General features: G+C 35.2%; 1 protein-coding gene across 3 annotated transcripts; it reads left to right on the top strand.

The window, feature by feature from the left end:
- The first annotated feature begins 3145 nt into the window (after window positions 1-3145).
- LOC141705003 (structural maintenance of chromosomes flexible hinge domain-containing protein GMI1-like) lies at window positions 3146-12465 on the top strand. 3 transcript variants are annotated; one of them, XM_074508088.1, is made up of 23 exons: window positions 3542-3818; window positions 3921-3955; window positions 4343-4418; window positions 4517-4699; window positions 4876-5034; window positions 5306-5327; window positions 5433-5550; window positions 5672-5788; window positions 5965-6282; window positions 6424-6542; window positions 6672-6852; window positions 6942-7050; window positions 7178-7272; window positions 7495-7590; window positions 8327-8393; window positions 9058-9149; window positions 9271-9552; window positions 9626-9829; window positions 10155-10269; window positions 10525-10726; window positions 10814-11005; window positions 11197-11517; window positions 11672-12465. In XM_074508088.1, exons 1-23 carry the CDS (start codon window positions 3743-3745, stop codon window positions 11910-11912), a joined length of 3420 nt encoding a protein of 1139 aa, XP_074364189.1. In that variant the 5' UTR covers window positions 3542-3742; the 3' UTR covers window positions 11913-12465. The 3 variants fall into 3 exon arrangements, with proteins under 3 accessions (XP_074364191.1, XP_074364189.1, XP_074364190.1); XM_074508089.1 differs by having other exon boundaries at window positions 3544-3818; window positions 6433-6542; XM_074508090.1 differs by lacking the exon at window positions 11672-12465 and having other exon boundaries at window positions 3146-3818; window positions 10814-11000; window positions 11197-11355.
- Window positions 12466-16061: the final 3596 nt, after the last annotated feature.

Genomic DNA, 16061 nt, shown 5'->3' on the forward strand with positions numbered 1-16061 from the left:
CTGCGTCCTAGTACAAACTAGATGATTTTCTCTCAAGGTTTTTCTAAACAGCTCTGGAAAATTCACATCTAATTACTAGCTGTAACTTGGTTTATATATCACCAAGTTTTTACAAGTGAAGACAAAGATAAAGTACAATAATAAAATAGTTCTCCACTTGTTTCTACTCCATTTCTATCCAGTACAATATTGGATTATCTGTTGACTTTCCTTTTTGTACCAGAGTTAAAACGGCTGCTTTTTCTTCTGTTCCTCAAAGAGGCTACCACATTCCAGTTGTCTCTATCAACCCATGTGCCTCTGTCAGCTTTAGAAACTGTCACTATCAACTGCTATGCAACTAAGTATCCGTTGAAGCTTTCATCCGTTGATGGCTTTATTGACACTCTTATCCGTTGATGCTTTATCCGTTGATGCTTTAGCAGTTGAAGCTTTACCCGTTGGTGTACTCATCCGTTGAAGGATGTTATCCGTTGAAGGTTTAGAGACATCCGTTGAAGGCCTTTAAGTTATCAGTTGATACCACTTCATTTATACAAAATTACAAGGCATGAAGTATTTACAATTAGCCCTCCTATTTGCATATCCTCTAGTAGTCAACATGACTTATAATTTCCCACAACTTCTAAGAATTATAACTCAAATACAGAGACTGAAATGTGCTACAACACTAGACTTATTTCTAAGTAAAGCTACACCATCAACGGATAGCCAAAGTGGTCTTATCCGTTGAGGCTACAAATACTAGATTTCTACTTAAGTGTTTTGTTTAACATATCATCAAACTAATGCACATATGTTCCTAACAATCTCCCCCTATTTATGTCTATAAGAATTGTAGGCATAAATTCAGGGTTAACTTGATGATAACAAAACACTTAACAGATATAAGAGTTGAAACTAAGTAGAAATTCAAAAGTGCTGCAAAAGTATGTTTACTGAGATGGAATTGAAGATTTATAGTGTTTCCAAGGGTGCTCCTCTAGCCTGAGCAAATCATCTTCTTTTCCTTTGTCCCCTTGTTTTCTTTCCTAGCCTCCTGTCATTTTCCTCAATTTGGAGTTGGAGTTGTCTGTAGAATTCAGCTTCATCTTCATCACTGATATCCAACTTAGATTGCATGTCCTTTCATTCTTTGTGCCTTTATACTTGAACACTAGCCTTTCTGGTAGGTGTCTGTAAGCATCTATTCCCCTTACTTCCTCCAGTTCATCCAGGTAGAGTTCAATATCTGAACATTCTTTTATGTCACAAATGTGAACATAATCATCCTTAGAGATTGGTGGCTTGGGCTTAGGTTTGTGTTTCTGAGTGAATTTTATTGAGGTTGGGAGAGGTGTAGATTTGGATTTTCTTTTCTGTTTCTTTGGTGGTGGAGAAGTAGTTAAAAAGGTAGGCAATTTGATGGTGTCCCAATCAATAGGTTCCTCTTTAGGGAAGATTGGTTCACCATGAATATTTATATTAGGGTCAGCAATAACAGGTGCAGGAATGGAAGGTAGTGGTTTAGATTGTGATTTGGTTGCCTCAGTGTTATCTTCAATCCTTCTTTGTGCCTTGGCCTACCTTCTGTTACCCTTCTGCTATTCCTTTCTTTCCTCACTTCTTTCCTCTACTCTTTCACCAAGCAGATTCCCAACAACCTCACTTGAGTTTTCAGTCTTGCCTTCACTCCTGTCTTCAATCCCTTTCTTCTCTTCTTCAAGTTGGTTTGACTTTAGCTGTTTTTCAAGCTTTGCTTGTGCTCTTTTGTCAGCCTTTAGCTTTTTAGCTTCTTCCTTCAACCTTCTGGCTTCTTCCCTCTTGGCTATTGAGAATTTGGGATGTCCTTGTGTCACACAGATACTCTTTCCCTCTCTATAAATGATAGCCATATTCATTCTTTCCACTGCATCCTTGGTCTCTTTGTACTTTAGGATATTACCTCCCAAAACTTTATCTTCATCAGGCTTTGGAAGGGGAAAGTCCACTTCCTTTAGTTGAGCAAAGTTTAGAGGGTTCTTAGTAGAGTCCTTGTTGAATCTGGTGGTTGGCTTGAGTACCATAGGTTTTAGGTTCCTTGAAGAAGTTTCTCCAACCTTATTCCTCCTTACTGGCTTTTTCTCCATAATGACTGGCTCAACTTTTGTGCTGTGTTTCACAGATAAAGATTTTGTAGTTGTAGAGTCAAACACTTGTTGTATCCTTTCATCAATTTTCTCCCATTGCTCTTTCACCTGAATCTCAGCTGCTGCTATCAGGATTAGGTCAATTCCATCAAGCTTTCCTTTGATTTGAAATGTTGGAGAAGTAGTGATGGCAGGAACTAGCACTTTGGATATTTACTCCTTTATCAATTCCCATTCAGGTAAATCTGGAATAGAACTAGGGCCTTCATCTCCCCTTAAGTTCATGCTTCCATCAAATGAAACAGAGTCATCATCATTGGAATTTACTCCAAATTCCTCAGATGGCTCACCAGCTGTAGAAGGCATTCTATTGACAGCAGCTTTATCCCTTTGAAGAGATTCTGAAGTATGTACCAGATTTAAAGTCTTTTCTGCCTCCTCATTGCCCTGAGTAGCCAAAAGTTGATAGGCTGACACAGGATGAGTAAAAGTGTCAGCATCCAAGGAAATGTTATCAATTACAGCTTTGTAGGGTTGCTGAAATTGTCTTTCCTTTTCAGCATCATCCACAATCATTGACTCACTAGCAATGGCTGTATCCACCCTTATATCCCCTGTACCTGCCTTTCTCTCAATTTCTCTCTTTTCTTGCATCGGGGGCTCCCCCTAGCTCACATGCCTCACATCCTCACCTTCACCTACTAAGGTGGTACTCCTCTCACTTTCTTTTGCCATGCTGGAAGAAATAGCATGCATAATTGTACTCTCAAGCTCTCCTTTTGCCTGAGAGCAACCCAGCCACTAACTCAAATTTTCACTCCCTTCCCTCAGCCCTAGAAGTGATTGTACAGTAACCAGTTCAGAAAAGAGAGAAATTGTATATGTTTGCATCCTAGATAGAGATAATATTTACCTTCAAATTTTATTGTTAGGACCGATTAGTAGTACGGATAAAACAATAAAACTAATAGTTTAACTGATTAGTATTATAATTCAGAAAACTGTGGTTGAGAACTAGCCTGATTTCACCTGATTTGATAAAAAATAACTGACGGCTCTTTTAGAGATTAGAATTAGAGATTGAAAAAGAATGTAAATATACATCTATATTATTAATATGTGAATAAGGTTTTGCAAGAGACGCTTACCCTGATACTCTCTTTCCTTAGCCCACAAGGACAAGAACCTCCCATCATAGTTGAGGGAAATTCAGAAAAGTAATCTGTTTTATTTGCAGCCTTTCTGTTTGGACTTGTACCTTTAAGCTCACTGCCTCCTCTGTTTTAAAAACTTTATGAACAAAACAATAAGAAAGTATTGATGAGAAATGAGAAAGATACATAGGACCCTTTGTAGGAATTGTATTGCACATGTCAACTACTTGAAGAATGCAACTACTTACTGTATGGTTGAGAATTGATCTAGATTATCTTTGATCTAGATTATCTTAATGGCCTCTGACATGAAATTATAAACACCTAAGCCAATTATGCACAGCCGAAGTGACATAATCCTTAATGTGTGTAAAATTAAGTTGCATTGATGTATAGTTATGGATACTTGTTCGGATAGCTTTAAATTGTTAAGAGAAATTGATCAGTATTCTTACTATAAAACAGGCGTGGCTTCCTTTTATGGATCTTAAGCAACGAAAGGTTGACAGGGCCCAAATATTGAAGACATGTTGCTCAAGAGTGAAATGCTTCATTGGTATGAGAGATTGCTTTGGCTCATATATAGACAGTCCTAACTTGTTACCTGTTCATTGTCATTATTGCTTTCGCAAATTAGGTGATTGACTTATTTTTGCAGAAACTGATGGTGGCTTTTACCCAACCCCATCGAAGGTATGTGGATCGATTTCCCTTCCTGCAAACGTGACAAGATGCATTGTCATAGGAATATGACCATTTTTATAGGATTACAGGGAAATTACATGACGTTGAGAGTATATTGCACTTTCTGAATGAACAAATTTATAATATTGGCATATTGTGTAATGTGTATTGCATTCTTATCTATTTGCTTCATTTACAGTACAAACAAGCTTAGTTACCCGGACTCTTCATTTTGCAAACAAATATTGCTAGATCATGTAGTTGGATTATATACCTCGATTATTTGATGATGTGTATCCTTGACTGATGTAATATTATTTAATATATGAATATATTCTATATTCTCCAATTTATATGTAATTGATGACTGATAATAGTGAATTGTTTGTTCTGTAGACCGATTTATCACATCACCATTGTTACACCACTGCTTTGAAGAACTTTGGCCAGAAGTCTTTAGAGAAAGATAGAGGTGTCTTATTTCCGCTATGTATTTGTATTATTTGTTGTGCCTGGAGCCTTTTAATGTCAGTTTTGTTGTCACTCACATTTTCTTTTACTGATCTTCAGATGTAAATGTTGAAATTTTTAAAGATGGAAAGAAACTATCACTTCAGCAAGTGGAGAAACAATATCAAGACTGGATTTTCCAGATGCATAATCTCTATGATGAAGAGAGTGATTGTGGTGAGGATGAACATGTTATCATCATTAATCCCTCAAACAAGAAACAGCTTGTGATTTCTTCAGATGGTAAGTTGTAGGATTCTGTTCATATTATTGTACTTCTGATGTTGTCAATGTTGGCTCTCTGTTTGTGGATATTATTTAGCACGAGTAGAAGAAGAGTATATACCCTTTTTCCATTCTCTATTTTTTAAGTATGCTTCTTTCCATGTTGCTCACTTTTGGTGCAATTTATGGATCAGTTATCAGGGTTCATAGACACATCAGGAGGAAGGGAAAATCCTGGCGGTCGGGACAGAAAATTAAAGTTTTGAAAGGAGCGTGCTCAGGAGTTTATAAAAACAATATCTATTGTGTTCTAGAATACATTCTTTTAGAAGGATTTCAAGGCGATGCAGGTGGTAAGTAAAATTCAAATTACATGCACATTTTCCGCACCAATACGCTGTACCAGAAATTTTGTAGTGTTTAAATAAGGTAGAGCTAGCAATAAATGGATAAAAACCTCTTCTAGAACTCTCTGTATTTGTTCAAAAGAGTTAATTGTTCAATATCTGACATCGTGTACTTATGTAACACTTTATATAATAGTTTAGACCTAAACTTTGTTAACTTAAGGAATCTAACCCCATCTCTTTTTGTCTTTTTGCTTCCCTCTCTTTCTGTTCAAAGGGGAAACTCGAATTATCTGCAGGTACATGAGATACTTAACTGAAATTTTGTTTTTATGTGCCTATGTTCTTTTTACTGACTTTTGTACCTGTTTTGCTTTTTGTATAATTACTTAAACAATTGGAAGGCAGTTAGGTATTTCAGATGAAAAGGGATGCCTTATTTTTGAGGACGAAGACGGAAATCCAGCAATAGATATCCGTGAATCTAAGTCACTTCCTATTAGTATTATTGATACGGGAAAGGTTCAACCTTTATATCAACACTAGTCACACAAAACCGTCACATTTTGCTTTGTTTTCAGTGTAATAAGTCTTGTTCTAATATGATTGGGGTAAGTTTTTTGATTGAACTTATCCTCACCAGTGTCTGTCTGTTGAAACTGCCGAGTGGATTTCGCAACTTGAAAAGCGGCAGAAGAAAATTCCATCATCAATCGATATTCTTAGTGCCAGTCATTGTGAAGAACTGGAAGTTGAAGGGGTAAGTCTTACAAGTTTTATAAATTACAAACTGTAATGCACATTTCATCATAGCTACACCCTCTGCAATCACATTGAAAAAAAGTTTTTAGTTACCTTAATTGCTTTTTAATTTGCTTTTATACTGGTTCTATAAGGTCGCTACTGCAGTCGTTACAAATTTGGTTTATCTTTCAGTCATTGCCTTTTGATGCTGTCGTCACTGCTGGTCATGCTTCTCCCGACGAAGTTATAGCAGTTGTTCGTCCTGCCTCTTATGGTAGTGTGGCGGTTTCTGAAAAATTAGACCAGAAGCATATTGCAGTGACAGACTTAGATATGGTTCTAGAAATAAAATTAAATGCTGAAGATAAGGATCTACAAAAAACTAGCCATGTTCATTCTTTTCGTGCTTCACCTTCATCTCGTAAAGGGTTTCGTGGTCTATATATATTCTCAGTGAACCCCAAATTGATATTTGAAAAAGCTGGTGAATATACATTTTCCTTTCACATTGTAAGTAATTAGTGACATGCTAGTTGCTTAATGTTATGTTATTCTACACATTTTCCTTTCACTATTCATTCCTTTATGTTATGTCATAAGATACTGAATGCAACATTTCCCACATCTGTTGTTTTATGTCATGGCTTTGAGATTCTTCAGAAAGAATCGGACTGCAGTAGTTATGTTAATAGTGTAAGGGTTAAGGCACAGTCCCAGGTTAAGAGGTGGGCGCTTGTGAGTGATATGCAACATGCAAAGCTTAGTGTAAGGTAAGATGGTGACCATCTATCATATTCCTGAGTTTTATTATTTTCTCTAAAAATTTGTAATATAAGTAAATGTCTTCTTTCGTTATAACTAACAATATCTGGTGTGAACTAAACAAAATTTCTGCTCAGGGTTGGTTCGCATTTCCCCCCAATTTCTATTTCATGCTACGATGTCTATGAAAACCGTACATCATTTCGGCATGTCCCTAAATTGATAGCTAAAGTTTCAACAAAGCAGGGTGTTATTTTGTTTCAATCTGAAACACTGAAATCGCATCTTTTATCCAAATGTTCAGTTATTACGGCAGAGGTATAATATATTCACAGCCTTTATTTGAGTTCTTTTGAAGTTTTAAGCATATACATTTTCCATTAAAGACTCTCTCAATTTATCTGTAGAACATACTGGTTAAAAGTAGCGAAGTGGACCTAATTCGCCCTGGCTATGAAGCCCAGTTAACGATATGTTCAAAAGATGAACCCTTTGACGTGAGCGTTCCATGCAAAGGTATCCCTATGTTAGCCAATAGTAAAATGGTTCCCTTTCTGATCAATAGACCTTTTAATGCTGTTACTATGTGACTAGAAATATTTGGTCAGCTTTTATTGTCTTCTGACTGTATCATTTGCCTCAGTTCTTCCAGGATCAATAGACCATCTTAATGCTAAACCAAAAGATTTTATGAAGCATCTACTTCCTGGAAATGTTGTGCAAGAGCTCGAACTAGAGGTTAAAGAAATTTCAAGACCTTGAAATCAGTTGCCTTAAGAAACTTTGATTTAGATACTCATTAAAGAGATACAGTATGTATTGGCTTTCTGAAAATCCGTATATATAGCAGGATTATTTCATCCCTTACTACTTTCTTCTCGTGATTTAATGTTTTTTTAATTAAGGAAGCCATTTTCTTTTATTTGTCTTTATACATATTTAATTCTGAGTTTTTAACAGGTGTTTGATGCCTATGGTAATCACGTTAAACAAGGTTCAGATTTGTCATTGGGTGTGGATGGATTTCATTTTCAACAGAAAACAAACATAGTACAGGTGGGTCCTGTTACTGAACTTCTACTGATACTTTCTATTTTGTTTCCCTTCCCATGCACCAGCAAGTACAAACAGTATATATATCTGTCAAATTTATTAGGTACTTCCATAATTATGAAATTTCATGGTTTTTAACACAATTAGTACTAACATATCAGCCTGCCACTTGGGTGCTGTGTATCAACATAAAACAATAATCATATTAGTAATGGTTTAGTGGAAGAAATATTAAGGGTAGTTGATGGAAGCTTTGCCTCATTCTAGAAAAAAGGCTGATGCTGTATCAAATAACTAGTGGGGGGCTAGGATGAAAAAAATGGCAAAGTTTGTCCTAAATAGAAAGAAAGCTATATTGTGTTTAAGGTGGTATTTCGTTGGGTTTTGATTTGTCAGGTAAGATTTAAAAATCAAATTTGATAATTATTCACTGGTGTACTTTCTGCGGTCTGTAGATTTTATTTGTATCATTGTATGTGTATATGTATAATACCCATGTACGTATATACATACCACTTGTATGCCGGATCATATAACTATATATCAGTTTATATATTGCTGGGTTGATATATGTAATTTAGAAAGCCAGTTGTCGAGTAGCTAGCCTGTGCCTTTCTTTTCCGTTGCTGTTTTTAATTTCTATGCTTATTTTTTTACTCTGAATGCTACTTGGCTGTCCTAATTCCGATATTTTGTTCATTCATCAGTTTTTTATACAAGAACTATTGTTGCCTCACAGGTGGATGATCATGGACGTGTTGATCTCAGTGGTCTCTTGAAAGTTTCAAAAGGCTATGGGGAAAGTGGTATGCTTAATTTCTTTTCAAAGGCATGACATGTTTCTCATAATTTAGAATTTTCTTGGCTACTTGCCATTCCTGGTGCATCTTGTTCTATTAGCTAATCAGTTATGCTTAGCTTCAATGTTCGCTAATCTGCTTTAGGATCATTTTTTTTATTTCGTTATTGTCTATTAGTTTGTTCTCATCTTGTAATTTTTTTTTTGTAAAAATGTATTCTCATTCTCAACTTCTTCAGTTAGTTATTGATTCCTTCTCATTACTTATTTTGCTAAATTTCTAAAAGAATTCTAAAATTTTCGTACTTCAATTAGTTTGAATTTACTTTTTTCTCATCAATAATTGTTTCTTACCTCAATTAGTTTGAAATTACTTTTTTCAGATTTCCCAAAACCCAATGCTGCGCTGTAAACTAATAAGTGAATTATATTCACACATGTGATATAGTAACACAAATATTATTTGCAAAAAACAAAAAACAGATATATTTGGAGCTACACTTGAATACAGTGTGAGGTTTTGAACCTACTCTATGAATCTATATACGAGGATAATATACTACTGATCATCTGTATATGTTCTTGAGATTTCTTTGTTAGTACTATTATTAAAACAAATAATATCTGCAGAGTTGCAGTTCACATTCAATATGATGCCTTTTTCTGTGCAGTATCCCTTTCTGTTTTCTCAAGCAAAAGCAACAAATTGCTTTTTAAAGTGAAGTCCCAAATTGAGAAAAGAATGCTTAGAGTTGCAACTAAGGTTTGTAACATGTCTATCTTCTATTTTCCCATTACATTTTTTCAATTCAGTTGAAGTTGTGCAGCAGATATTTGCCGAAGTTTTTTAATTTGAATTGATTTTCCTCATCTTTTTTACTCAGATACCTGAGAAATGTTGTGCTGGTTCTCAACTGGAAGATGTTGTGTTTGAAATTGTTAACTCTGATGGTGTTGTGGATGAAACAATCGATGATAACGAGAAGGGTGACATGTCCCATTCTCTTGTATTGAAGTCTGATTCAACAGATATGGATGATACTGTGAAATACAGCTTTCGTCATGGTTGCTGCACTGTTCGTACTATTCAGCTCCCTGAAATAGAAGGAAGCTTCTCCTTTCGTGCTGCACATTCTCGCTTCCCAAAGCTCAACATGACCATAACGGTTACAAATTCTATCTTGCAAATTTTCTAACATGATAGTGATCCCTATATTGATAGCTGTGATTCTTTTGTAGGTGCTTGTAGAGACAGCCCCTGAAATTGTGTATGAGAGTAGCCAGCCTCAGTGTACAGCTGAAGAAATCTCACTCCAAAATAATTTATCTGGTTTTAGAATTCCAAAAGTTGAGCATGACGATAATGCAATGGTGCTGGGACCAAGCCCAGACTCTGCTAAGAGCATAGGAAACTTAGTTAAGAGCCTTTATGATGAGCGGAAGGTATACTGCTTTGTATAAAATATGAAGTTGTGCACGGAGTCTATACTGTAAATTAGAAAAAAAAAAAAAGGATTTATAGTGATGTATCGAAGAAATGCTATGTCTATCTCCTGTTGAGATCTTTTATATTTCGTCCCAGATTTCTGATCTTATTGGCAATAAGTCCAACTTGCTCATATGACTGAAAAGCTTTAGCTGAGACGCCCCATGTATATGAATATTTCATAAATAAATATATAACAATAAAAAGTTTAGCTTATAGTCTGACTTCTATTATTTATCAAGCCTCTTTTTTTGTGTGTCAAATGTGCCTCTCACCTTGCAGGAACTTGAAGACAAGTTTTTGCAGGATGGAAGGCGCATTGGAGAGCATGAACAAAAGCTTAAAACATTCCATGCCCAACGGTTGGAATATGAGAAAGCCCTGTCCGAATTGCAAGGTTGTAATGCAACAACTCTTAGTCTCTCTCTGTTATGTTCTTAATGTGAAGATACTTAAATGATTCAATAATATAACACTGATGGGAGTGGCAGACACTGTCAATAAAAATAGTTTACAAAAATCCATCTTATGATTTTGTTGTTAATCAATGCTTTGTGTATTCTTTCAGTTAGTTAATTTACATGATATCTACAAAAGTAGTTAAATTAACTGGTACTAAAATTTAAGTGACTGTTGTTTGATTTCTCCTCAGCTTCACTGGAAGCTAATTCTAATGGGGATTCAAGTAATTCACCTAAAAAAGAGAGAATGTTGGGAGAGATTGAATCAAGGGCTCACACAGCTGCTTCTGTTGTCTGCAAAGTACTGAAAGACAAGAAATATCATGATTTCTCAAAAGATATTTTAGGTGTGGTTGCGCTTCTTGGAAGTGTTGAAACAAATGAGCTTGCCAGGTCTCTTTCTACCAATGAATTTTTAGTTTAATAAACTTACACGATAGAAGCCTGTGCATAATTTTCTCTGTTTTTTCCTTGACACAGGATTTTGACAGAGTTCCTTGGAGAGGAGCAAATGCTTGGAGTTGTGTGTAAATCCTATAAAGCTGCTCATAATCTTGAAACGTGTGATGTACATGGAAATGTGAACTGTTCCACTGGTCTTCAAGCATTGGCATCTGCACTTGGCACATCTTTAGATGGACGTTATTCTGTTATCTGTCTTGAAGATGTAAGGTACTGTAAAGAATGATGAAAATACTTTCTGTTGCTTATTTAGATACTTCTTCGTCGAATATGTTATTCCCGGTAGATATTAGTTTACTTGTAAGAGAGATGTGCAACTTGTTACACTTCAAACAGAGAGACGTGATTTTAATGTTCAGACTTTTATTGTGAAGAGTGATGTGCAACCTATTGTGTAACAGGCCATACGAAGGCGAATGTGACAGTGGAGATCCTCAGAGAAGGCTTTTGTTGTCTGATCCTACTTTACCAAATGGAAAGACTCCACCAGGATTTTCAGGATATGCTGTCAATATGATATATTTGGATGCTAATCAGTTATACACAAGGACTTCTGGAGGTAAAGGTCTACGGGAGACCTTATTCTATCATATTTTAGGTGAGGTACAGGTTTATAGAACTAGGGAAACAATGAGAAAAGCACTAGAATGCATCCACCATGGTGCGGTTTCTTTGGATGGAGGTATCGTAAGGAAAACTGGAGTTATTTCTCTAGGATGTGGGTAAGATATTTGTTTTACAATTAGTTATATGTATGTTGTTATGAGCTTTCAGTCTGGCCTTTCTGAATTCTTCCCCCATTTCTCCCTAAGTTTGATTAAAAATCTATGTCACAAGACTATAGTATCTGACGTGCAGTGCTTTTCATTTCTTCAGGAAACCCTCTATACACTTTCCAGTTGTTGCACCTCAAAGTCAAAATTCTCGCTATCAACGTATGATTGATGCAAAGAAGTCCATGTTGAGAACAATAAATGACCAGCTAGACAAAGAAAATGAATTATATGACGAGACCCTGAAAAAGTTTGAGAAGAGCAAAAACAAGTATGCGAAATTCTTGGATGCAAAGGCATCATTACTGCAACAGTTCAATGATAGTGCATGGAACTCCCCCTAGCTGATTATACAGCACATTTGTGGTTTGTTTTTTGCAGTCAGAGTAAAATATTACTACAATTTTTGGGAGTACATTGTTATAAAATCATGCTTGTCCCAGGTGAAATCATGTATTTTGTACAGAATGATAGGTACTTGATTGATGGGTTGAAAATTAGAGTGAGGAGCTTCGTAGTCTTCTGAACTTAAAGTTGCATATACATTAAGTTTGTTGATTTGAGGACTTGATAAAGAACACATAATGGGGAAATGATTGATATTGGAGGACCTTCAAACAGAGCATGTGTAGTTTTAAGGCAGGTTATAGTCGGTCTTTGATGTCGAGAAGCAAGAGCTTATCCAGTTCCTAGCACAGAGTTCAAACCCTGTTCAGGTTCAGGCAATGCTCTTCAGTATATTGTTTGATATACATGTCTGGGTTTCAAGGCTGCTTTTAACTGTGTCGATAGAACATTATCTGATTTTGTTCAACTGAGCATATTGTTCTGATTACATTTTGTGTACTTGTGGTTTTATTATCTACATTATATATGAAAAGAAGTTTGAGTTTGTAAGAGCAATTCCAAGATGTAAATTACTATGGCTATTGTTATAATTTGGCATTAAAAAATGTTTTTTTGCTAAAATAACTTTTGCACTTATATACTAGTTCTATTTTACAACCAAGAATTTTCATAATTAAATAATATTTTATTCAATCATTCACTTTAATTTAAAGAGAATCTCTTTGTACTCCATTATTAGTTATTAGTTATTTGATGATGTGTCAAGAAACCTATAACTATCTTTGGTCCTACGTATCAGACTAAATATTGATTTATGCATTTATCCATTTATTTTGAGTAATTGACAGTTTGTAACCCACTTTTATTTTCATTTTTTTGATTTATTTTTTCTGTCAACTTACACCCCATTAAAATTAATTTCCCTTCTATTTGCACCATGTTGTTGACGACTTTCCATCCAAGTTGATCGTTATCTTTAACGGAATCGGGGGCATTTCAGTAAATTACTAATTAAACTAGAAGAAAATAAGAGTATTTGGTAATTTGTAACCCATTTCCTTGGGTGTTTTTTTCAATTCGGGTATATATTATGTTTCCTTGCAAGTTACACCTTTAACTTTGAATTTCGCTTTGTTTTGCACCCCTGGACTGTTTTTAACTTTTATATCAGGGATAAAATCGAAAATTTCTGGTTTCCAAGAACAAATCGCCGGATCCTTAGATTTCCCAGTCCAAACCAACAAATAAATACATGAATCGATTGTAAATAGGGCTGAACAAATTAAACCGAAACCGAAAAACCGAACCGAACTTGTACTAATGTAGTTCGGTCCTGATTTTTCAGAAATTTGTTCTATTCTCTCCGGACCAAATAGACCGAAATAAAATTTGGTTTGTTCCGATTCTTTTAAAAAATATTTCGGTTCGAACCGAATAGACCGAATAGACCAAATCATAAATACTGTAATTTTTATTATATGTTTACATATATCTTAAAAATTATAATCGTCGTTTTTAATTTATAATTATACTCGTACACTCTTAGAATTCTACATATCACCTTACTTTAATTATATTTTAGATTTCATATTTTTGGTTTGAAATTTTTAATACAATTTTCTTTTTTCTTTTAAAAAAAATTCGGTCTGTTTGGTCCAAAACCGGGCCGAATAGAATTATTTGGGTTCAGTTTGGTCCGGTCCGGTCCATAATAAAATTTCGGTCCGGTTCGGTCCAAGAAAAAATGATAATTCAGTTTTCCGGTCTATTCGGTTCGGTCCGGTTTTCGACCCAACCGATCGAATGCTCATCCCCATTTGTAAATAACAAGCAAAAAGCTATTTGTAATATTAAATTTCATGAAAAATACACGAAAATCAAACCCCCAATTTGAAATAAGAATCCTAGAATCGAGTTTAATTTTTTATTTTAGCGAATATGGATCGGCCTATTAAATATTCGCTCAATTTATAATTAGATTTTTTATCGGATTGAATCCTGGATCGAATCTTTAATATGCTGATTCATATCCGCTAAAATAAAAATTAAACTCGATAATATGTTTCTTATTTTGAATTGAGGGTTTGACTTCTGGGCTTTTTTCATAAAATTTGATATTTTTGCTTGTTATTTGCAATGGATTCATGTATTTATTTGTAGGTTTGGATTGGGAAATCGAAGGATCCAGCGATTTGTTCTTGGAGACCAGAAATTTCCGATTTTACCCCTAATATAAAAGTTAAAAACAATCCAGGGATGTAAAACAAAGTGAAATTTAAAGTTAAGGGTGGCACTTGCAAGGAAACATAATATAGATCCGAATTGAAAAAACTCCCAAAGAAATGGGTTACAAAATACCAATTACTCTTATTTATTATGTTTTAATTAGTAATTTACCGAAATGCCCTCGCTTCCATTAACGTTAACGTTATCTTGGATGGAAAGTCGTCATTGGGGTGCAAATAGAAGCGAAATTAATTTTTATGGGGTGCATGTTGACGGAGAAAATAATGTAGACACAAATCGCAAAAATGAAAATAAATGTGGATTACAAACTGCCAATTACTCATTTATTTTTGGGTGGTGGCCCTAAATGTCAATTTGGGGTTAAAAATGGCCCCAAATGTCACTTTAAAATGGTACATCGTATACCGTTTATGCAAAACATCTAAAACGGAACTTCGTGTAATATTTTGGCATTTTGAATTTTTTTTATGCATAAAATGGTAGATAAAGTTCCGTTTTGGTACAAAACGCGATATGATGTACCGTTTTGAGCCAAAACGCTACTTCAACCACCGTTTTGCACATTATAAAAAAATTAAAAATAAATAAATTAAAGTACAAAACGGAAGACGAAGTACCGTTATGAAGTGACATTTTGGGCCATTATTTTCAACAGTGACATTTTGGACCATTTAGCACTCAAAAAATGACATTTTGGTCCATTGTTCTTTATTTTTAGCTATATATTGAAATTGATTTTTTTATTTTAATCATATATTATAGCTATAAAACTAAATATAGTTATGCATTGGACTTATTCCGACTATTTTTGATTTGATATTCACGTAACAAACTTTCTCGTTATATATTCACAAAGTTAGTTAATTAGGAGATAGAATTTCAATCTCTCTCAGATATATCTGTCTAAAATACTCTCTCTTGTTCTCTATTTCCAATCATGTAAAATAAAGTTTGTAATATTGCTTCATTTTTGATTGTCTTCTTAGTTTAATGAGTTGATTTGCATCAACTAACATGGTATCAGAGCGAGAATTTTCATAAAATCGGTGTTAAACAACATCAAAACTTCAAATCTGCCATTAAAATTGCAGAGTTTTCTTGCGAAGTTTTTTATAACAGAGACTTGGATAAACATCTGGTACTCAGATTTTCTTACTAGAGCAAAAATATTCAGAGATTAAACAAGAACAGTTATCAGTTTCTGAATTTATACACATATTAAGAATGTATGGGATTCTATGGATGATGCAGATCCGTTACCAAATTGTGCTTGTGACAAGTGCACTCGTCTTCTATCTGGAAGAATGAAACAAATGCAGGCAAAACCATAGACATTGCTGTTCTTAATGAAACTGAATGATCAATTTTCAATGGTCAGAGCAAATATATTAATGATGGTGCCTCTACCTGATTTGACTCAAGTTTATCGAATGGTTGCTCAAGAAAAAACTCACAGAGAAGATTACTAACATATTTTCTACCCGTAATGCAACCACATGAAGGCGGTGTCCGCGTGTCCGTGTTTAGAGACCTCTAGTAGTATACTTGGACGGAAGACCTCCTCCTGTAGTCAATGAGTGTCCTCATTAGAGATGTGTGGTAAATTCTGGTGTGTGCTTTGGGAGCTCTATCTCTATAGTTAACGGGGTCATTGTTGGGAGATTTCGGAGTATCCTGCACTTTGCACCCAAAAGCTTGAGATCACTTGTCCTGCAATATGATAAGGGCTCCTTATCCGGGGGACAAGGATGCGTCCAACATTTGGGGTGAACCACAGGTATACCTGCGTCCACGGACTAGAGAAATAACTGTTAGTGGATGGTTATCCTCGGCCGGGAAGACGCCTTATCCGCGAAGTCTTGAAGCCGTGGACGAGCCTTGGGTCCTTTGTGGTTGGG

This window comes from Apium graveolens, unplaced genomic scaffold, assembly GCF_009905375.1.
Source record: "Apium graveolens cultivar Ventura unplaced genomic scaffold, ASM990537v1 ctg8439, whole genome shotgun sequence".
NCBI classification, from domain to species: Eukaryota; Viridiplantae; Streptophyta; class Magnoliopsida; order Apiales; family Apiaceae; genus Apium; species Apium graveolens.